Source organism: Triticum dicoccoides, chromosome 6B (assembly GCF_002162155.2).
Source record: "Triticum dicoccoides isolate Atlit2015 ecotype Zavitan chromosome 6B, WEW_v2.0, whole genome shotgun sequence".
Taxonomy (NCBI): domain Eukaryota; kingdom Viridiplantae; phylum Streptophyta; class Magnoliopsida; order Poales; family Poaceae; genus Triticum; species Triticum dicoccoides.
In genome coordinates this window covers 500,460,644-500,482,748 of record NC_041391.1, presented here as the reverse complement: position 1 = coordinate 500,482,748, position 22,105 = coordinate 500,460,644, and the positions used below count along the sequence as shown (strand labels likewise).

General features: G+C 49.2%; 2 protein-coding genes across 2 annotated transcripts; both read right to left on the bottom strand.

The window, feature by feature from the left end:
* Positions 1-1,136: 1,136 nt before the first annotated feature.
* On the bottom strand, positions 1,137-2,772 carry LOC119322227 (GDSL esterase/lipase At1g71691-like). The gene is made up of 5 exons (XM_037595727.1): positions 2,511-2,772; positions 2,276-2,412; positions 1,975-2,196; positions 1,594-1,861; positions 1,137-1,504 (listed from the first exon to the last, which is right to left on the bottom strand). The coding sequence occupies exons 1-5, from the start codon at positions 2,770-2,772 to the stop codon at positions 1,287-1,289; spliced, it is 1,107 nt and encodes a 368-aa protein (XP_037451624.1). The 3' UTR covers positions 1,137-1,286.
* Positions 2,773-5,354: 2,582 nt separating this feature from the next.
* Positions 5,355-8,911, bottom strand: LOC119324762 (GDSL esterase/lipase At5g55050-like). The gene is made up of 5 exons (XM_037598536.1): positions 8,501-8,911; positions 6,691-6,821; positions 6,307-6,543; positions 5,959-6,208; positions 5,355-5,855 (listed from the first exon to the last, which is right to left on the bottom strand). The coding sequence occupies exons 1-5, from the start codon at positions 8,760-8,762 to the stop codon at positions 5,629-5,631; spliced, it is 1,107 nt and encodes a 368-aa protein (XP_037454433.1). The 5' UTR covers positions 8,763-8,911; the 3' UTR covers positions 5,355-5,628.
* Positions 8,912-22,105: the final 13,194 nt, after the last annotated feature.

Below are 22,105 nucleotides of genomic sequence, written 5' to 3'. Positions count from 1 at the left end.
CAAAAAAATGAGGTCAAAAGAATCACATTAGTGGGGAAATCATTGACCGGACCACTACTTTTTAATGTTCAAATTCGTATTAACCAAGAACAAGTATCATGTAAACTTGTTTCAAAAACAGCAAGTCTGAAGCCGGGCTAGTGGTTTGTGTCGTAGAAATTACTACTTGAGAAACAGGGTTCGGTTCTTATCCAGCACAAGAAGCTATCAATTTTTTTGGAACGTGGGCAAGGATGCGATCGGTAAATGGTCCTCTTAATTTAGGAACATGGGCCGATGGGATGTGATGATGTGAGGAAAAAAAGTGGTGGGAACGGGCCTGCATCGGGGAAAAAAGGAAGAGGGAACGGGCCAGCGTCGGGATAAATGTGGGTTGTGCGGGCGATCCAGACGGGGTGCTTGGGGTCGTGCGATCCACAACGAGCAACGATCAGGTCGTACAGATCTATCGCTAACTTCCAGTCGAGCTTTAGGAATTGGCGCAAGTACTACACCACGCAACAATTCTTCAAAAAAAATTCATGTCCCTCGTCACAATTCTTTGATTTTGGAGTTTGACTCTAGCTCCCAGCAAAAAAAATCTGGAATTAGCACAACTTTTATTTTGATGCTATGAGGTATAAAAGGTTAAGTTCTTATGTTTTCCAGTTTGAACAACCAAGATGTTGTAGCTTGTTGGTCAAAGGGAGCATGCGGAGCTTGTGCGTCCTGTGTTTGATTCCCATCGGATGCTTTATTTTTTTCCTTGAAAAATAAAGTATCTAGCGATCTATCGGGAGGTCGAACGTGGATCGGTCGATGCAGATCGTGCATCGAGCGAATCGTGCGTGTCTGTCGCTAATGACCAGTCGGCAGGATTTAACTTTGTCGTTGAGTTAATAAGGTGTTTTTTTCGTGAGAGTTAATAAGGTGTTACCAACGCTCGAGAAAAAGGGAGCGGTGGGACCACCAAACATCCAAGCCGAGCTTAAATCGCTGTGGGTGGTTATAGGTGGCTCAGTTTTACTATTTCTTGTATAGCAAGGCATGTTGATTGATTGATTGAGAGACTCTTCCAAATCCATTTAAATATCTTGATAAAGTTGCAATACAAATTCCAAATCCTTATAAAAAGATATTTCTAATCCAAACACAGATGAATTGGGGTAAGTATTATCGCCGTGCATGTCGGTAAGATAGTGTTTTATAACCGCTTGATTACCCGGTAGCCCTATATTAGCTGACTACTCTTATTTAGATAGAGAAGACAAAATACATATCGCTATAAATTTTGCGCACAAGCACGGTCACAGCTTGGTCAGTTGGAGGACGTTGATGGGGTTGACGAACGTGTGGTTGCCGGCGAACAGCGTCTGCGCGGCGATGGTGGACACGGCCTGCGTCGGGTGGTTGGCGTCCCAGAACAGGTAGCTGTCGCGGTTGCCGCACAGCGGGACCGTCTGGTTACACCCTGACGCCCCGAACGGCCCCTCGCCGCAGCACGCCGCCTGAAGCTCCGTGAAGCCTATAAGAGCAGGCCGGCAAAATCACAGTTAGAAAAGATCCACGGGCTATTTGCACAGGCAAGGAGCCGTGCCAAGGCGATTTGCTTACTCCAGTCGTTTGTGTGTGGGTTGGCGAAGACGAAGGAGACCATGGTGAAGGCGTCTCCGAGGGAGTAGGCCATGCCAGGCAGCTCGTGGGCCAGTTCCTCCAGCATCGCGGACAGCAAAGGGTACGACTGAAGCGAGAGATCGTTGAGTGGGTCGAAGCAGCCCTGCGTGCCCATCTGCGCCAGCCGGCGCAGCCTCTGCGACGGAGTGCAGCCCAGCGGCGGGATGCTGACGATGCTGAACTTTCTCGCGCCCAGATGGTAGAGTGCCTGAGCAGGATTGTACAGGTTCAGTTTGCAGTTCTTGTGGTTCGTCTGATGCTGTGGAGATGAACACAACTGCATACTAGCAAACTGATTTGCTGAGTACTATGTAGTGGTACCTTCAGATACAACTTGTAGGCGGCGACGAGGCTGGCCAAGAACTTCCTGTCGTTGCTACGGGAGAAAGAGTACTCGAACATGTCGTTGCTGCCGGTACTGATGAAGAAGATGGACTTGGAGAGGAGACTGGCCGTTCTCCTCGAGCCTGAGCTCTGGTGCATGTGCTTGACAACCGTCGCGAAGGACTCCACCTGCTGGGTCATCGGGATCACCTCACCAACCTGCACATAATGTTCACATCATGTCATACGGTTGAAATGAAAATTAATTAGTAAGTAATGCCTAACAATGTAGGAGTACCACTGAGCGGCCGGTGTGATCCCCAAGTCCGGACCCCGCTGAAGCGAAGTTGAGGCCCTTAAACATCTGTGATCTGACGGTACGCCTATTCAGGGAGAGGTACGCCGGCGGGCTCAGGGGGAACCCAAGGAATTGAGCTGTTCATCATCGAATGGTGTAACTTGTTAAGCACTGCCGATCGAGCTCGTGCTGAAGGAAGTGACTGCAGATCGAACAACTGCAATGCACGTAGTACCTAGCCGGTCTGCCGTGTTGAAGCCATTGCTGAACCGGCCGGTGGGCTTGGAGGTCGGGAAGTCCACGCCGTACTGCGGGAAGTTGGCCCTGCCCTCCTTGCGCGTGCCGCCCAGGAAGTTGTTGTTGCCGACGTCGACGGTGGAGTCGCCGAACACGAATATCGCGGGGACGAGCCGGGGCTGCCTCGCCTCGGCGTGCCTCGCCACGAGCACGAGCAGGCACAGAGCCACGACCACGTATGAGGCGGTTTGGTTAGCCATCTGGAGGCTCTGCCGCTTTGCTGTACCTGGGACTCTGTGTTCAGGTGCTGAATGTTTCATGGTACGTCATGAAGTATATATAGGTCCCAGGGAACAGAAATTACCCAGCAGTTTTCATCGAGTTTATCGCCCGCTAGCTGGTGTTTTGGAGGGTTGTCTACTTGTAATTTCAGCTGACTGCGTGTCCTCATTATGCATCTTTTAAAGAGGTTTGAAGCTGTAGAATACGGCCGTATATTCAAACGAAATCAAACAAATTTTGTTCCAGATCGTTGTTAAACAAGTCCGGGCCTGCAGAACGGTGCCCTGGCTGGAGGCCAGAGACGAGGAACCGCGACGGAGACGCCCGGCAGCCACGCACTCACAGCTGGTGCGGCTTAGGACGGACCAGCTGGATGCATGGGACCAAATCGGCATGGCCTGCGTAACTGTAGTGACACGTTTGGAGCTTGCGTTCGGATTTAGCACTAGGTAGAGCATCTGCTACCACAGGACACTCAAAATCCTTCTGGCCTGGTCATCCCACTTTGTATTTGGCGCTTCAGGCGTCACTTGCAGGCGTTTTTACAAATGGCGCACTTCAAGGGCACATAGGAAATGGGCCGGCCCATGTAGGTTGCCTTTTTTATAGAAGCTACATCATCCGGTTTTGTGAAAATTCTAGGAGCTTTTTTTGTAGGTTTTGTAAAGCTTCTAGCTGGTTTTTTTTCCTAGTTTCTGTTCCTTTTTTTCGTTTTTGTTTTATCTTCTAAAATCCACAAACTTATTATCAAACTCATGAACTTTTTCAAATTCGTGAACTTTCTGGAAACCACGAACAATTTTCAAATTCGTGAATAATTTTCAAACCCGAGAACTTTTCACCAATTCGTGAACAATGTTTAAAATCCACAAACTTTTTTAGACTCAAGTACTTTTCTCAAAATGTTTAGATTTGAAAACTTCTTTCAAATTCGTGACCTTCTTTTCAAATTCATGAACTTTTTCAATTTCATAAAATTCTTTTAAATTCGGAGAATTTTTTCAAATTCATGATAAATTAAATTTTGTAAACTTTTTAAAAATTCATGAACTTTTTGAATTTTGTATTTTTTCCCCAAATTTATTAATTTTTTTAAATTTTCTGAATTTCTTGAGATACATGGTTTTTTCTCAAAAGTCAATGGTCAATGATTAATCCGTTAAATTTTGGGTGCTTAAGGCGCCAATTAGGAGGTCTCCTTGGTCACTGTCTGGTAATGAAATTGCTATCCAAGCGGACCCCTATACGCAGCCCAAACGCCTGGGTTGTCTCGCACCCCCAAAACCTAGCCCATATATGGGGCGAATACGAGGATGCCTGGACGTATGTGTCTGCCATGTCGGACTGACGGGCAAGTCCCGCGCCAAAACACATTGGTCCGCCAGGAAAAGAATGTAAAGTTAATTGGATAAATATTCATAATCATTTGGGCGAAGTATATTAACATGCCAATCACTTCTAGACTAACCCTCAATACAAGACCAAATACAATCACTTATTGTATGTTTGCTCTATTTTACAATCTTCACAATTCAAAATTTAAGCGCAAGTATGAGTTTATGCCCTAATCAAGGCAAATAGAAAATAATGTTGGGAGTTAAAATAAGTGAAGAAGAAGAAAGTCTTGCAACAACGCAGTTGACCATTAGGACAAGAGGAAGACCTCATGATCGATATTGTGCAAGTAGTATGGATTGCCATGCAACTATGATGCACATAGAGCTATATATAAATGAAAAGCTCGCATATGAACTAATGGGGGCGCCTCCAACTTGCCTGCTCACGAAGACCTAAAGCTCATTTGCCAAGGCTCATCAATGAAATATAGAAGTCAAGTTCTATAATGTGGATTTTTCCACTAGTATATATGAAACTCATGGACTATCAACAATGAAATGCAATGAAGCTATGCTACTTTGAAGCACTTATGGAAATTTTCAACCATGAACACTTAGTGCTACTTTGAAGCATTTTATATGTGTGCTCTAAAAAGATAATGGTGTTGCTCCTTCTCTCTCACACTTTTTTGTTCCACCTTCGCACACCTTTTTTTATCCTTTCTCTCTCTTTGTTGGATCTTTATTTTCTCTCAAGCTAAAAGAAACAGTCATAATGATCACTACATTTTATTCAACTTCATCTAAATGCAAACATAGGTCTTTCTATGAACATGAAAGGATCCCTCTATATGTTGCTCTGGCAGTATACCGGGATATGCAATGATCTAGCGGAACTCGTGACAACACGATCCATAGGATTGCGGGGGATCGGTATCCTGGGTTACAAGCCCTCGCCCCGGCGACGAAGAGGAGGAAGATGGTGGTAGGTGAGAACCCCAGCTCTAGGATGATCCAGAATGTGTTGGCCCCCTAAGAAGGTCATTGTCATATGCATTGCCCAATCATTATAGCTAGCATTTCATTTTGTGGCTTTCGAATTTTTCATTATAGATATTGCCAACACGATCCACCGTGCAGGAGTCGGCCGCTCGATTCAGCCAGCGAGCGCGCGCACACTGTTAAGTAATTGGGGAAAAACAAATGATGTAAAAATACTAGAATAAATTTAATTAAATTTTAGTTCATTTGGATATACAGTACTACATACGAACCTCGAGAAGTAATTCACCTGCATTACAGTACAGAGATGGCACCATTTTGATCTTTAGATTCCACACTACGCCAGGCACCCACCTAATAATACACAAATGAAACCAGAGACGAACACCACTGTGCATACATATCCTACACACGAGCATCACCATCACAGACAGGTGAAGCAAACCTAATAACGCAGCAGACACCGACCGCGCACGCGGCCCGTGAGTGCTCTATCTAGCACTGGTCCTCCGCTAGCTGCCTGAAATTTATGGGCGCTGCGAAGTGCAGCGAGCCGTTGTAGATGGCCGCGGCGGCGAGCTTGGACGTGGCGTGCGTCGGGTGCAGCAGGTCCCAGAAGAGGTACTCGTGCCGGTTGTCGCACAGCGTGGCGTTGGGCGTGCAGCCCGACTTGCCGTTGAACTTGCCGGAGCCGCAGCACGCCGTGGTCACCTCCTTGAATCCTGCAAAAACCAAACTCGCCATCACCCTGTGAAGTCTGAACTCTCGGCCTGACGAACGCATTTGTGACGACCAGTTCCCTTATGGTAAATCAAGTTGATGTACCTAGTCTTTGGGGGTGCTTCATGATGCTCTGCACGACGGCGTGTGAGCTCCCGATGGAGTACTTGAAGCCACCCAAGCTGGCGCTGAGGCCATGCATGGCGTCCTTGACGCCCTTGTTGAGCCCACGGGTCAGCTCGTTGAGGACGTCGATACACGCACCGAGAGGGTGCAGGCTTCTCGGGTATGGGCAGCACCCGATCGGCGGGACGTCGATCACGGCCAACTTCCTCGCCCCGAGGCCGAACAGAGCCTGCCATACAGTACACGCCCATTCCGGTGAGATCTTACATCTTAGGCCCATACTGCAATAAGTACTGTAGTGACAAGAGGCTGGTAAAATATATATACCTTCACATGATTTTTGTACTGCGAAACGAGGTTGGAGGTGAACATCTGCTTCTGCGCGGCCGTCGGCGTGCTGTTAGCCGAGAAGAAGGCGAAGATGTCATTGCCGCCGGTGCTGATGACGAACAGGGACCTCGACAGCACGGTGTCGGCCGCCTCTTCGCCGATGCGCGCAGAGATGTTGCATCGCAGAGTGGCGAACTGCTCCACCTGCTTGCTCATCGAGACGATGGAGTCCCCCTGCAAGGAATCATGGCTTGAACGTTACTGAGCATGCGTAAATTAACAGCGCAGCAAGTTTACTAACTTTGAGTAGCGTCTACCATTCATGCCGAAAGCCGAATGGTGAGCTATCTCAAAAACAATGAACTTTGGGTAGCGTCTTACCGTCGTGTCAAGAACGCCTGATCCTGCAGAGGCGAAGTTTGCTCCCAGCAGCCCTCGCGTGATCTGCCTGTTGGTTCTGTTGGCCACCGAGAGGAACGGCGGGGGGCTGCGCTTGAAGCCCATGTTCAGAGCTGCCAAGGTGACACAGAATTTTGGTCACCAGTTGAATACCAAACACATGCTGCTTTAGAAATTGTATCCCATCAGAACATCAGAGTTTCAGTGGAGATTGAGTGGTTGTCATAGTTCTTGACTCGAAGAATTTTGGGATCGTCTATCCATCACGTAATAAATTTGCATCAATCACATTTATTACCGGCTGTTGGATCAGGGATGAACGGCCAGATCTCCTTATTCCTCCTCCGACCGTTCATGTTCATGTTCATGTTCTTACTTCAATCGTGCAGCCCCGCCTTCGATCCGGACCTAACCGCCTGCCACCACCTCCCGGCTATCGCCACCTCGCTCTTCCCTCGAACTCCCCCACCGCCGTGCTGGCCACTGGCCCGACCATCCCTCTAAGCCCCGCGGCACAGGTGAACAATTCCAGCGATCCCCTGCACCCCTCTCCCTACCCCTTTGATAAATAATGGGGTTATGCTTCCCTCTAAAATAGATAGTGGGGTTGTTTCTACTCTGGCGAGGTCTAGCTTCCCCAATGGGAACGAGATCCGGATGTCAGGGAAGCTACAGTACCCTGACATCCTTTCTTCACATCCATATGATTAAGCTTAAAATGACTTTGAATTAATTTGCAAATTACAAATCTACTGTATACATTTATAAAAATTACATACAAGCAAAATTATGGTGCAATAAAATTAATTTCAGATCCCCAATGCGTGCGCTCGGGATAAAGGAAGGAAGAAGAAAAAAGTAACTGATGCAACAAAAAATAGGAAAACCGAAAAAACCTCTTGCTACGAAAATCCAATGAAATAGCAGTGCAGCAAAGCAATCCATAGAATTTTTACTGTTATTTTGTAACGAAATTGCTAAATCTCAATCGACTGAGATCTAGCCATGTCATTTGTAAAGGGGAACCCTTGAACCGAAAAGGCCAAATACTGAAACAAACGCATGTCTGCAATTTGTGCATGCTCTACACTGAACGATGCTCCACCCGGGAAAAAAAAGGATACTGCTGAAGACTGTACTCAGACTGTCTCATTTATGCGCGCTGTGCAAACTCGTCAGTGGTAAGCGCCAAACGATCCACTCTCGAAAAGAAAGACCGGTCCCTTCGCTGCACTGCGGAACGCTGCCACGCTCTGCGAGAGTTGCCTCTTCGTCGCGTCGGGAAGCGAGACGCGGCCACAATGATTACGTGCAGGCCACTTTTCTCTAGCATTTGTTTTTCAACTTTTTTCTACCTTCTTTTTTGAGCGGGAACGAACCTTTTTCTACCTGTATGTTAAAATGAGGTAGCACGCCACCGGATCAAATTAGACAAAAAAAAAAAACATATAATGAACTTGCTCACGATCACACATGCTAGGAACGGACGGAGGCACTAGATTCAGTTCCGGCTGGCACCCTCTCAGTCCTCTGTTTCCCATCAACTTCGCGTTTGATTCATCGTCCCCAGTGAACTGAAACGGCCGATCCATGCTCTTGTCCGCCAAATAGCGCAGAAAGACAAGCTCGAACGCTTGGCAGTTCACCAGTTGGGCAGTTATGCAGACATGGCGCCGCCGCCGTGAGCTACTCCAAGCCGGTGTAAGCTGCAGCTAAGCTAGTTTGCGACTTGCGAGACATGCAGAGAAGGGCGGATCACATTTTTCAGGGCGCGCGCCGCGCACACACGTACCTAAGAAGTCGATGCCGTTGTAGCCATTGCTGAAGCGGCCGGTGGGGCGCGAGGTGGGGAAGTCGACGCCGTTGTGCGGGAAGTTGGCCCGCGGAACCGCGTTGCCTGGCAGGTAGTTGTTGCTGCCGACGTCGGCCGTGGAGTCCCCGAACACGTACATCGCCGGCACCTTCGCTGGCGACGCCTCCGCCTCCGCCGCCGCGCAAAGGGCCGCGAGGGCAAGCAGCACCGGCACTATCCACGCCGGCGACGCCGTGGCCATGGCTGGAAGGTGGCGGCCGTCTGATACTACTCAACTTCTCTAGCCTAGAGCCGCTCGGTGCAGCACTGCGGTGTACTTGATGGCTGGCTATACCTTGTTTCTTTAGCTTTGGGAGAGGGCCGCCGAGTCTGGCAGGCTGCGCACTTTAAAGGGCGGAGATGGCAGTGGCAGGCTATAGTGGAACCCTTTAAGATCGGTAGGGTACCAATAAGGCGTGGCACGGCACTAGCGCTGGTAGTAGGAGCAGTACAAAGTTGGCTTTGGTAAAGAAAGACGCCACCGCCATGGCCCCTCGACTTGACGACGCAGTCATCGTCGACGGAGGGCTCTCGAGTGTGTATATTCTTACATGTACTACTCATGGTCTTGTTTTCTGTTGCCACAGAGGAACTGAAATGGGAAAGAACAAGAGCAGGGATGGGATGGCGATCTTGTACTACGTCGAAAGGCGCATCTCTCGACATACTTCTCCAGCCAACTTCATGATGGGTTTTTATTCCGTGATGTTTCAGTGATTCTACGTCGTAGTTCCTGTCAATCGTTTTTTTTTCGAGGGTACACCAAAAGGTGTACCGTAGCTTTACAGAAGGGGAGAAAATATGTACAAAAAAGGTTTGTAGCTAGTCACGTGGTCACAAGTCGATCCGGACATCCCCTCCACTCCAAACTCGACACTCTATGTGCTACTCAACTACATGCTCCACTCCAGTTGCTCCGGCCTGCATCCAGATGGCCAATTCGTGAAATATGGCCTCCGTCACGCCGAACACATCTAACGTATCGCTCCTATCAAAGACTCTCGCATTCCTCTGCTTCCACAAAGACCAACATATTAACATAACCACCGTGTCAAAGCCTTTTCTGCTTGTCTTGGCAATCCGCTTTCTCGCCTCGCACCACCAGTCCGCCAGGTGGGACTGCACCGTGGGGCAAAGAAGATCTACTCCGATCCTGGTGAAACAAAGAAACCACACATGTCTGGCATACACGCACTGAAGCAGGATGTGATCCACATTGTCCTCGTCCTGATCACAAAGGTAGCACGGGGAGGTTTGGTCTTGTAGCCCATGTCTAGCTCTCCTATCCGAAGTCCAAAGGCGCTATTGCACCGCGAGCCACATGAAGATCCGACAGGACAGCGGCGCCCAACATTTCCAGATGGCCGCGAAAGGGCGGAACCGAATGCCACCCATACAAAGCATCCTGTAAGCCGATGCTGCAGAGTAGACGCCGGACTCATTCCATGCCCAAATAGGAGCATCTTCCAGCTCCGAATCCAAGTGTACCTCCATAAGAAGTTCCCAAAGTCGGATGAACTGGGCAAGAGTGTCAACGTCGAGGATCCCGGTAATGTCATCTGTCCAAGCGTGCGAACAAAGCCCCTCGCTGACGAGACGCTTGTTTGCCACCTGCGTCCTGACTCTGGCAGCCACCAAGGGTGCAATCTCCGCAACTGTGCCTTCATTGAGCCATCTATCTCTCCAAAAAAGGGCGTGCTCTCCATTCCCAACACGCCATTGGACAAGACTCCGGAATGCGAGTGCCACCTGCTTATCCGCGGTGAGGTTTAAGCCCTGCCAGGGCCTAGATGGATCCGTCCTCCTAAGCCATTCCCATCTAAGCCTCAGAGCAATGTCGTGCTTGTGTAGGTCATTGATGCCTAAGCCTCCGAGCTGCTTGGGGCGGCATACTCTCCTCCAAGAAACCACACATTTGCCACCGTTTACGGCTTCCATGCCAGCCCAGAAAAAAGTGCGGCAGCCCTTATCCACTTGTTCCAGGGCCCACTTTGGCGCCTCAACAACCATGAGGTGGTGCGTTGGCCTCGCTCTCATGACCTGATTTACCAGGATAAGCCGTCCAGGCCTACTGACAAGCCCACGTTGCCAACCAGGCATGATATGGAGAGCCGCATCAACAACCGGTTGCCATTCGTTTCGCTTGAGTTGCTTGATGCTTAACTGTAGACCCAAGTATTTGCACGGGAAGGAATCGATCTTCCATGGTAGAGCACTCCTGACCAGCTCCACATCCTCCTCCTCGGATCTTATGAGAATTGCCGCTGACTTAGCATAGTTTACTTTCAATCCCGATGCCACTCCAAAGATGCCAAGAAGCTCCTTCACAAGTGGCAGCTCCTGTCTGGTCAACCTAATGTAGAACACCACGTCATCCGCGTATAGGGAGAGCCTCTGCATCGGGGTACAACTGGCAATAGGGTTGAGGATCCCTTGCTCATGCGCTTTGATGACCAGTGAGGTAAGAACATCCATTGCAATGATGAAAAGCAGAGGGGAGACCGGATCCCCTTGCCGAAGCCCTTTGGCATGCATGAACTTTGGACCGGCACAACTGTTAACCAATACTCTCGAACTGGCAGTCGTGAGCAAGATGCCAATCCAGGAAATCCATCTGACCGGGAACCCTTTTGCCCTCAGCACCTCAAAGAGGAAGGGCCACGAAAGAGAGTCAAAAGCTTTAGAGATATCAAGCTTGAGCATCACGCCTTTGGCCTTCCGTTGATGCAATCGCCATGCCATTTGCCTAACGAGCGGGAAATTGTCATGGATGCTTCTTCCCTTGATGAACGTCGATTGGTTTATGTGAACTAGCTCTCCCATCCGTGGACCGAGCCTATTTGCCAAGAGCTTGGAAGCGATCTTCGGCAGGCTATGCTCAAGACTTATAGGGCGGTAGTCAAGAGTGGTTGAGGCCTCCGGGTTTTTTGGAATTAAGGTGATCAACGTTTGGTTCAGCCTGCCAAACCCGCGTCCGTTTCCAATGAAAAGCTTGTGCAAAGCCGCGATGACATCCACTTTTATGATCGCCCAGGCTTTCTGAAAGAAGAGGTCGATGAAGCCATCCGGCCCCAGGGCTCGATCCGCCGGCATGCTCCTGATCACCGCCCAAATCTCCTCGTGGCTGAAAAGAAGATCCTGATCCGACAAGTCAAGTCTAGTAATGTCAAGCTTGTCCAAATCCAGGGTGTACTCACGAGCGACGTCCTTCCCAAGCAACTCCTTGTAAGTGTCGTAGAACGCGGCCTCCTTTCCAGCTTGGTCCGTGACAATGCGCCCATCTACCAAGAGAGACGGAATATAGTTCTTCATCCTTCTACCATTCGCAACCAAGTGGAAAAGCTGTGTATTTGCATCCCCCTCCCAAAGCCAAGTGATGCGCGATCTCTGGCGAGAAATCGTTCTCTCCAGCGAGGCGAGGCCAAGGACAAGCTGTTTGAGCGATCTTCTGAGCCACCTCTCCTCCTCCATGAGCACCCGATACTCCTGGGCACGATCGAATCTCAGGATGACAATGTTGGCCACAACCAATTGCATCTTGATGTTGCCCACTCTCTTCTGGCCCCAAATCGCGAGTGCTTTTGCCGTGTTTCTAAGGAGGATGTCAAGTCTCCTGAACGGGTCCGTGATTGTCTCATCACAAGTCCAAGCCTCCTGCACCACCTCCAAGAATCCATCCATCTTCACCCAAAACTTCTCAAAACGAAACCGCCTCCGTGGCCCCATGTGATCGTCCAATGCCAAGTGAAGGGGGCAATGGTCTGAAATTGCCGTGGACAAAGCCTATAGGAGGCACCCGGGGTGGTCGAGCTCCCAGTTAATGGATACAAAAGCGCGGTCGATCTTAGTCATCGTGGGGTTCTCGCGCTCATTGCTCCACGTGTAGTTGCGCCCGTGTAGGAAGAGCTCCTTGAGAGCATTATCGTCAACGAAGCCTTTGAACCGTCTCATCATGCGCCTATTGATCAAAGAGTTGTTTTTATCTTGCGCGTGGAGTATTAAGTTGAAATCTCCAATAAGTAACCAAGGCCCAGGGCACAACGATCTATGCTCCGCCAAGTCATGCAGAAACTCAATTTTCTGCTCATCTTCCTGAGGGCCATAAACCACAGTCAGCCACCAAGGTGGACCCCCCACAGGTGACACGTAACTGGAAATGGAGTGGGTGTCATTGACATGGTTAGTCAATTGGACCCTGGTGGAGTCCCATGCAATAAAAATCCCACCCCTAGTGTTAGACATCGGAAGATAGGTGTAGCCATCGAAATTAGGCCCCATACATTGCATAATGGTGAACTGATCCACCCTCTCCAATTTGGTCTCCAGGATACAACAAATCGCCACATGCAACGAACCTACAAATTCACGTAAGGTTTTCCTCCTAGCTGGCCCATTTAGACCACACACATTCCAACAGACTAACTCCATCCCTGCGTACGACATGACAAACGATGTCTCCATGTCGACGAGCCCCTCTACAACTACACCATGATCGGTGCAGCCATCTCCGTGTCAGCTCCAAGGTCTAGGGGTATCGCCTTCCCAAAAATGGCTGCGATCGCTCTAAGCTGAGGTTCCTGGAGCGGTGAGTCAAAGACCATGCGTAGCTGCTCTAGCGCATCATCAAAGACCGCCAGATCGTCGCAGGCAAAACCCAAGGCCTTTAGTAGAACCGTTTCTGCAGCCGATGCCTTAGACTTCATCTTCTGCCCAGTAGCACGCCCAGACCTGGTGGCACGTCGCGGTGTGAAAGCGTCCTGGCCAACGCGGACTCCACTGAGCCCTTCAAACTCCTTAAGCAGCGGCGGGGCGAGTTTCTTAAGAAGACCTGCGCAGAAGGTCTTGATGTTGCCGATGGCGATAATCTCCTTGTTGGACAAAGGCGTGGCCAACGCGCCAAAATTTACCTTATCCAGCTGCGTCCCAGCAATTTCAGGCGCCTCCTCATGCATGCATGCATGGTACGTAGTCACCTCCGCACCAAGGCCCACGGGACCCAACTCCTGTAGCGCTTCGGGATCCGTTTGCCCCCCATCCTTGTCCTGTGGCGCGGGATCCACCTAGGGCGCTTCGGGATCCGTTTGCCCCCCATCCTTGTCCTGCGGTGCGGGATCCACCTCGGGCGCGGCGTGCAGGGGACCCGAGGCTGGGCCCCTCTCGCCTGCAACGCACGGCACCAACCGACTGGGTTCTGCCCGCTCCAGTGGCCCCACCTCCATGGTGGGCGCCGGCGCGGCATCCGCACAAATCTTCTCCCCCTGGCCCCGCTCAGCTGGCAAGACGCAGTTGGCCAGGGCCTGGGTGGCCTCGCCCTGCCCCGCAGAGAGCGGCGAAACCAGCATGCGCTCCTCGGGACCCCCGGATCCTTCTGGAGCAGCCCTGATGATCGTGATAGGCCCCGTCTCGGCTGGCTACAGAACTGCGTGAACCTCCCGGCACGTGTCGCTCTCCTCCTCTTGCCTGGTTTGAATTAAAGGCGGCTACGGGCCCAATGCTTGGTCAAAAAGCACCTGAGCGGCTCCACCTCCTCCGGCCCAGGCCTGCCCAGCGAACTCCCAGCCACCGTAGTCACCACCGCAGCGCCCAACATCGGCACCGTGGCCGCCGGAGCCGCAACACGTGGCCGCGCGATGGCAGTGCCACCATCCGCCATAGGGGGAATGCGCCAGTTGGACGGCCCGATGCGCCCCAGCAGAGCCTGCCTGTACGAGCCTCCATGGTGACCATTGAACGGACCGCGATGATCACGCACTCCCCGCGTCCAGGGCAAGGTTCTCCATTCTCCACGACCAGAGAAGTCGCCTGAGTCATCCGGCATGCCGCTCTGGCCGCTCCCATCGGAGCTGGGAGGCCGTAGCCAAGTGCCCGGCCCCTCGTGCTCCCTGATCCACCCGATATGGATGAGCGCTTTGTACTCCAAGAGCTGACGGGAGGTCGGCAGCCTCGTTGCCGGTCCCTCGTCAACCTCTGGCTCCGGGACCCAAATTAGCTTGTCCGACGGCACCGCGTCTGGGTCGACACACCAAGTGCAAACCTTGAACAGAGACAAGTCCTCCCTGCTAGCTGTCTCCGGTGCGAGGCTGTCAACGAGGCATGCCGTACCCAGAAGGTCCACCGCCGTTTCCCTAGTCCAGACATGAGATGGGACTCCCTCAATCATAAGAACAACCTGCGTGCGCATCATCCTCGACACAGCCTGCGCTTGTCGCAGCCATGGCCGAACAAAGGGCTTGAACGGCTCGGGGTCGACAGAGCCCTATTTCGCCAGATCGCCGAAGAGAAAACCACAAGAAAGTCCTCCGGGTGGTACTTGTGCACCAAGAAACAGTGTCGCGGGATGTTCAGCTCCGTCGCAAAGGTCTCTGCAGCATCCAGGCACGACACCGGCGGTCGAGGGCCGCCGACGTAAGCCACCACAGCGAGCTTGAGCCAGGCTTCAAGGTCGTCCATCTCCGGGGAACGGCGAAGGATGCAGACACCTCCTACAGCAGCTTGCGGTGCCAGGCTGAGCCCCACAGGTGCGGCGTCGGCCGGCACTGGCGAGGGCCTCTCCACCGGAGCGTCCTGCCGAGCGACCGGCGACAGCCTGTTCGCAGGCCCAGCCGGCAACAACTGCTGAGAGGAGCGCGCAACCTTGGCCATGGCCTCACGCCGGAGATCTTCCTCGGAGCGAGGGCTCCACGGCCTTTTACACTCTGGCGATATGTGGCCCTCGAGCCCGCAACGAATGCACAGAGGCGGAAAAGTGCAGTCTTCCCTCCGATGTCCCTCCCGGAAACACTTGAAGCACATGCCAAACAGATCCGCCGGCACCTCCCGCCTCGCCGGGGAAGAGGAAGGCGAGCGCGAGCGAGGTCCTGAGCTGCCTGCCGCGGACTGCTTCTGCAGCGCCTTGCGCCGGCGCCACATGGCCTTGAGGGAGGGGCCAGGACGGCGCAAGGGCGCAGCCGAGCCCGCCGCCGGCACCGGTGCAGCGTCGCACGCGGCGGCAGGAGCCCGAGCCGACGAACCAGCAGATCCCGGCGACTCCGACAGACCCAGCCCCGAGACGATAGGCTGCAGACGAGACGAGGCCGAAGAGGGGCTGCCGCCACCAGATGCCATGGCAGCCCGCACCCGAGCGAGAAGGAAGGAACAGGGGAGGAGGGAGGCGCCGGGGCCGGGGTGGCCGCCGACCGGGGAAGGTGGACGCCGGGGCCGGAATGGCCGCCGGCGGAGGGGAGGGGGGCGGGGCACGGCTCACCTAGAGGGGTGTGTGAGCATTATAACACGTTCCTGTCAATCGTTGTAGTTCTACGTCTTCGTATGCTAGTACTATCTTAACTAGTGAGGCTACTTGTGAGAGAAGATCCACAGACCCAAGCCGGTAACTTGGCTTAACTAGAACTTATTGCTTCTACCAGTACACTTGTCATTAAGAACATATTCTGCTAGCACCTAACATTCTTAGGCAGATTCGACCTCATCGGCTCGTCTGTACAGGGGCAGCTAGCTACACGTTTACAAGCCTTCAAGGATGGGAAAAACATCCCGAATCTAATGCTACAGCGGTTAATTAATTTCTATGTGTGCAAGTGCAGCATCTGAATAATTGAAGCAAGCTGGAGCATGAAGGCTGGACACCCAAGGTTGCGGTAGCCTATTCTTCTACGTTTAAAGCGTCTAATAATTCTCTCTTTACGCCTAGCTGTTTTCATATTGTTCTTACCATTACTTACAACTGAAGCTAGGGGTGGCAGATGCATGCAGCGGGCAGGGAAAAGAAGATCCTGTGCACATATACTTTGCGTCACTTTTTTTCCTTTTTGAAAGCAACAAAAATAAAACGACAGCAGTGGACAGACCAACCTTTTCCTTTCGAGATTGAGGTAATCTCTGCTTCAGCTTTCAGATGCAGTGATATCTGCATCATATTTTTTTTTTGCGGGGATACACCATTGCCTTTTAACCCAACGTTTATTACACCGTGCATCTTTTTTATTTTTTAACGGTGCTACCTGGGCCTTCCCCACGCCGCGGCCGTTTGACAAGCATGCAGTAAAACGATATAATAAAGGTTGTAATAATAAAAACTTTAGTGATCGAGTCATCGTTTCATCAAGTATGTGCTGGGTTGTTTATTCCTGAATCTAGTTGGCGCTACTGGTGTCAGGAGAACTTAGCGAGGTCCAGCTTTTTTTCTTGCAGAGTATAGTTTATACTCAACTTTTTTCTCCACTTCCCAAAGACACATGATCGTATGATTTGTATCCACCGGGTTATGATCGAGCCCTTCTCTTTGGCATCTCCTCTTTCCGTTACGTGCGGCCCCAAGCACTCGACTCATTGATTGAGCACAAATTTTACATGTTCTGTGGGTGACTCACTGACTCGGACCTGCACTGCACTCATTATACGGTGTACTTCGTACTACCTCCGTAAAGAAATGTAAGCGTTTTTAGTGATCTAAACGTTTTTATATTTCTTTATCAAGGAAGTACTAGCATAATTAAATATGTTTTTTTTTTCAAAAAGAGGATAAACTTCGGCCTCATGCACATAATTATCCTTATTATATTATTTAACACTGTGTGGCAAAACAAATATATGGATCAAAGCAAAATCATCTATCACGCGATCAATGTCGATACACCTCCTTGTTTGATGATGTTGCTAAGGCCTTTAACAAAGATTTTGATTGCATTAGATTCGGGAGATGTGTTCATGAAGAAACTCTGACGTTGTGGAATGAATTACTCGATATGTGTAGTCAGGTTACTCTGTCGGAGTGGATAGCAAGTTAAATGGCTTCTTACTAAATCTGGACCCTTTTCGGTTAAATGGCTAAAGTTGTTGTTTTTTCTTTTAAACTTCTTTGGAGGATGAGAATGCCTCTAAATATAAAAGCGTTTATATAGTTAGTGACTAAAGGGAGGATTCTAACGAAGGATAACTTGTCTAGGAAAGGGTGGAAAGAGTCAAATTTCTGTGAGTTCTGTGGTGATGCGGAGACCATCGGCCATATGCTCTTTCATGTTCTTTTGCAAGATTCTTGTGGAATGTCATTTGTCGAACTCTGGGTAACCCCAAATTACATATATCTTTCTTTTATCTTTGTTAAAATTGGATACCACCCTCTTCTAGTAAAGACATGGTTGTTGCTTCTATTGAAACTGCTGCTTTGATTTGGACAATTTGGAAAACTAGGAACAAATCATGTTTTCAACATGTTTTCCTTTCAAGCCTTGTCGATGTTATATTTACCTTGTGTTCTTTGTTGGATTCATGGGCGATTCTACAAGGAAAAAAAAGGAGTGCAAAAAATGCTAGAAGTTTTCAAGAGGCTATCTCGGGTAGCAACGAAGTCTATGGAAGGGCGCACTGATGGAATCCATCTGCTCAAAGACATTGCTTTGTTTCTGCCCGAGTAATGGGTGGCCCCTTATTGCATTCAGCTTAAGACTTGCTTCTGTTTTGGCTGATGTATAATTATATATAAAAAATGTTAGAATATGTTCTCTCCTCTGTAGTGGGTGGTTTTGTTCGAAATATGCCCTAGAGGCAATAATATTATATTATTATATTTCCATATTCATAATTAAGTGTTTATATTTCATGCTATAACTGGTATGGTCCTGGAATATGTGATTCAATGTAAAACTCATATTTACATGTGAAATGATAAATGTAAAATAAAGGTTCTTAGTCTTGCCTCTAAGACTAGCTCAAGTGTTTTTGGTGATCACGCTTTCCGGATCTTAGGATCGTTAAGTGTAACGATAGTCCTAAAACATCATTGAGATTACGATGTTGGAAGAACGATCATATTGAATCAACCCAAACTTGTTTGTTATGAATTGAGATAACATCGTCTGTAATCAATTGTAATAACATGGAGTGTTAACATGTGATTTTGCTCCTTAGACCATGAGAGTATCATAGTCGCTTCTTACCGTTGGGATTGCTCAAATGTGACCTATAGTACAGTGATCATAACGACAACTTACAGATTCATCGGAAAAGTTTGACAAGAGACTAGATAGCTCGAGAGTGGGATTTGCTCATCCGGCAATGGAGAGATATTCTTAGGGACCTCTCGGTGTGACGACATCCATCATCGTCTGGCCATACATAGGTGACTACGTCACGGGGATGCCGGAACACGATAACGAGAAATAAGAACAAAACATGTAATGAGGATAACGGTATAATGAGCATATGATGACTCGGGAGGATACCAATGCATCCTGGGTTTTTTGAAGTATCGCAAAGCAAAGGAAACATCACATAATAACTAAAGGTTCACGCAATATTATTTGTGTGCTCATAGGGATCGATATGGACGTCCACAGTTTCACTATCGGTCATTGAACGAAGGGCCATTCATGTCTACGAGTTACCGAACGTACGGGGTCACAAGCTTAAGGCAGTCATGATATGCTGAGTGTTAGTAGGACATGAGTGTTGGGGAATGTTGCATGGAAAACAAAAAAAATTCTACACACGCGCAAGATCTATCCATGAAGATGCATAGCTCCGAGAGGGGGAGAGAATCTTCATACCCTTGAAGATCGCTAAGTGGAAGCGTTTATCAAGGCGGTTGATGAATTCATACACCTTCACGACCCGTCTCGATCAAGTACCGAACGTACAGCAACTCCGTGTTCAACACACGTTTAGCTCGATGACATCCTCGCCTTCTTGATCCAGCAAGACGGGCGAAGTAGTAGATGAGTTCCGGCAACACGACGGCGTGGTGAAGGTGGTGGTGAAGAACAATCTCCGCAGGGCTTTGCCAAGCACTACGAAAACTATGACGGAGGATAAACTAGAGGGATGGGGTTGCTGGCACATGGCTTGGTGTATCTTGATGTGTTCCAGGTGCTAGCCCTGCCCCTCTATTTATATGTTGAGCCTTGGGATCGTAACTTGGAGAAAGAGCCTCCTCAAATCGGTTTTGCCCGCAAGGAAGAGTCCTTCTCGGACTTCCAGGACCAGACGCCACAAACCTTGGCGTCTGGCCCAAACGCCATGGGCTTCGGCATCTGGCCCAGGGCCAGACGCCAGGGTCTCCGACGTTTGGCCCCCTGGCCTCCGCAAAACTCCTTTTGCACTGACCTAAACCACCGTGGGCTTTACCCCTTGGCCTAACCATATCATCATATATATTAATCTTTACCTTTGGACCATTCCAGAGCTCCTCGTCATGTTCTTGATCTCATCCGGGACTCCGAACAACATTCGGTCACCAACATATATAACTCATACAATACTATATCGTCAACAAATGTTAAGCGTGCGGACCCTACGGGTTCGAGAACTATGTAGACATGACTGAGACACCTCTCTAGTCGATAACCAATAGAGGAAGCTGGATGCCCATATTGTCTCCTACATATTCTACGAAGATCTTTATTGGCCGAACCTTATGACAACATACGTAATTGCCTTTGTCCATCGGTATGTCACTTGCCCGAGATTCGATCGTTGGTATCTTCATACCTAGTTCAATCTTGTTCTGGCAAGTCTCTTTACTCGTTCCATAATACATCACCTTATAACTAACTCCTTAGTCATTCGCTTGCAAGCTTATGATGTGTATTACCAAGAGGGCCCAGAGATACCTCTACGATACTCGGAGTGACAAATCCCAATCTCGATCCATGACAACTCAACAAATACCTTCGGAGATACCTGTAGAGCATCTTTATGATCACCCAGTTACGTTGTGACGTTTGATAGCATACAAGGTATTCCTCCGGTATCCGGGAATTGCATGATCTCATAGTCAAAGGAATATGCATTTAACATTAAGAAAAGCAATAGCAATAAACTGAATGATCATATGCTAAGCTAACAGATGGGTCTTGTCCATCACATCATTCTCCTAATGATGTGATCCCATTATCAAATGACAAATCATGTGTATGGTTAGGAAACCTTAACCATCTTTGATCAATGAGCTAGTTTAGTAGAGGCTCACTAAGGACACGGTATTTGTTTATGTATCCACACATGTATTTAAGTTTCCGGTCAATACAATTCTAGCATGAATAATAAACCTTTATCATGATTAAGAAAATATAATAATAACCATTTTATTATTGCCTACAGGGAATATTTCCATAAGTCTCCCACTTGCACTAGAGTCAATAGTCTAGTTCACATCGCCATGTGAATAACACCCATAGTTCACATCGCCATGTGACCAACACCCAAAGAGTTTACTAGAGTCAATAATCTAGTTCACATCGCCATGTGATTAACACCCAAAGAGTACTAAGGTGTGATCATGTTTTGCTTGTGAGAGAAATTTAGTCAAGGGGTCTGTCATATTCAGATCTGTATGTATTTTGCAAATTTCTATGTCTATAATGCTCTGCATGGAGCTACTCTAGCTAATTGCTTCCACTTTCAACACATATCCAGATTGAGACTCAGAGTCATCTGAATCGGTGTCAAAACTTGCATCGACGTAACCCTTCACGACGAACTCTTTATCAGTTCCATAATTGAGAAATATTTCCTTAGTCCTCTTAGGTAACTAAGGATATTCTTGACCGATGTCCAGTGATCTACACCTAGATCATTATTGTACCCCCTTGCTAAATTTATGGCAAGGTACACAATAGGTCTGGTACACAGTATGGTATACTTTATAGAACCTATGCCTGAGGCATAGGGAATGACTTTCATTCTCTCTCTATCTTCTGTCATGGTCGGGGCTTGAGTCTTACTCAACTTCACACCTTGCAACATAGGTAAGAACTCTTTCTTTGCTTGATCTATTTTGAACTTCTTCAAAACTTTGCCAAAGTATATACTTTGTGAAAGTCCTATTAAGCGTCTCGGTTTATCCCTATAGATCTTGATGCCCAATATATAAGTGTTCGCACACGAACACGTCACCATGTACCTCCAACGCCGAGGGTGATGCACCGCAGCTCACGTTGAAGGAGGCCCGTCCGGAAGCGTGGTACGCAAGCAATCCGGCGGGTACTTTTCAGGACCCAAAACCCCATGCGTCCGGGAGGAACCCCTTCTGGACACGCGGCGGCTATGGGCTACCCAAGGTCGGTTCGCACGCCCCTAGAGCCTCGAGGATCGCTGCCCTTCAACACGAAGAACAAACGAAGAACGAGAGAGAAAGAACCAGGGAGAGATGTAAAGCTAGGGTAAAAAGTAGATGGATTTTGTGATTGTGTGTTGTTCAATCGGCTGCCACCCCTTAGGTAAATAAGAGGCGGATGGACTTCCCGTACAAGAAAAGGACTCTAAATCACGTCCAAAGCTTTCCAAAATTAACCGAACTCGGATTTAGGTAAGTATGGAACATCAGTTCGGTTTTTAGGTCCCACATGCCACAAACGACCTTGGATGAATATGAGCCTAAAAGAAAATTTGACCGTTTCGACGACACGAACAACTTTCATGTTGAACGTTTTTAGATTCGAGGCCATATTCAGGGCCGAATAACTCTTGCAAAACAGACGGTTACTCGCGCTACCCATCAGACACCATGTCTGATCGGGCGCGTCACTTTTGCCCCGTGACAGGGCCGCACTC

Bases quoted from the DNA above. Each gene is read 5' to 3' on its own strand.
- LOC119322227 (XM_037595727.1), bottom strand. From the start codon at position 2,772: ATGGCTAACCAAACCGCCTCATACGTGGTCGTGGCTCTGTGCCTGCTC. The intron at 2,413-2,510 runs GTACTACGTGCA...GATGATGAACAG, and splicing joins CAACACGGCAGACCGGCTAG to CTCAATTCCTTGGGTTCCCC. The intron at 1,862-1,974 runs GTACCACTACAT...AATCCTGCTCAG, and splicing joins CCTACAAGTTGTATCTGAAG to GCACTCTACCATCTGGGCGC.
- LOC119324762 (XM_037598536.1), bottom strand. From the start codon at position 8,762: ATGGCCACGGCGTCGCCGGCGTGGATAGTGCCGGTGCTGCTTGCCCTC. The intron at 6,822-8,500 runs GTACGTGTGTGC...TCACCTTGGCAG, and splicing joins CAACGGCATCGACTTCTTAG to CTCTGAACATGGGCTTCAAG. The intron at 6,209-6,306 runs GTATATATATTT...ACTGTATGGCAG, and splicing joins AGTACAAAAATCATGTGAAG to GCTCTGTTCGGCCTCGGGGC.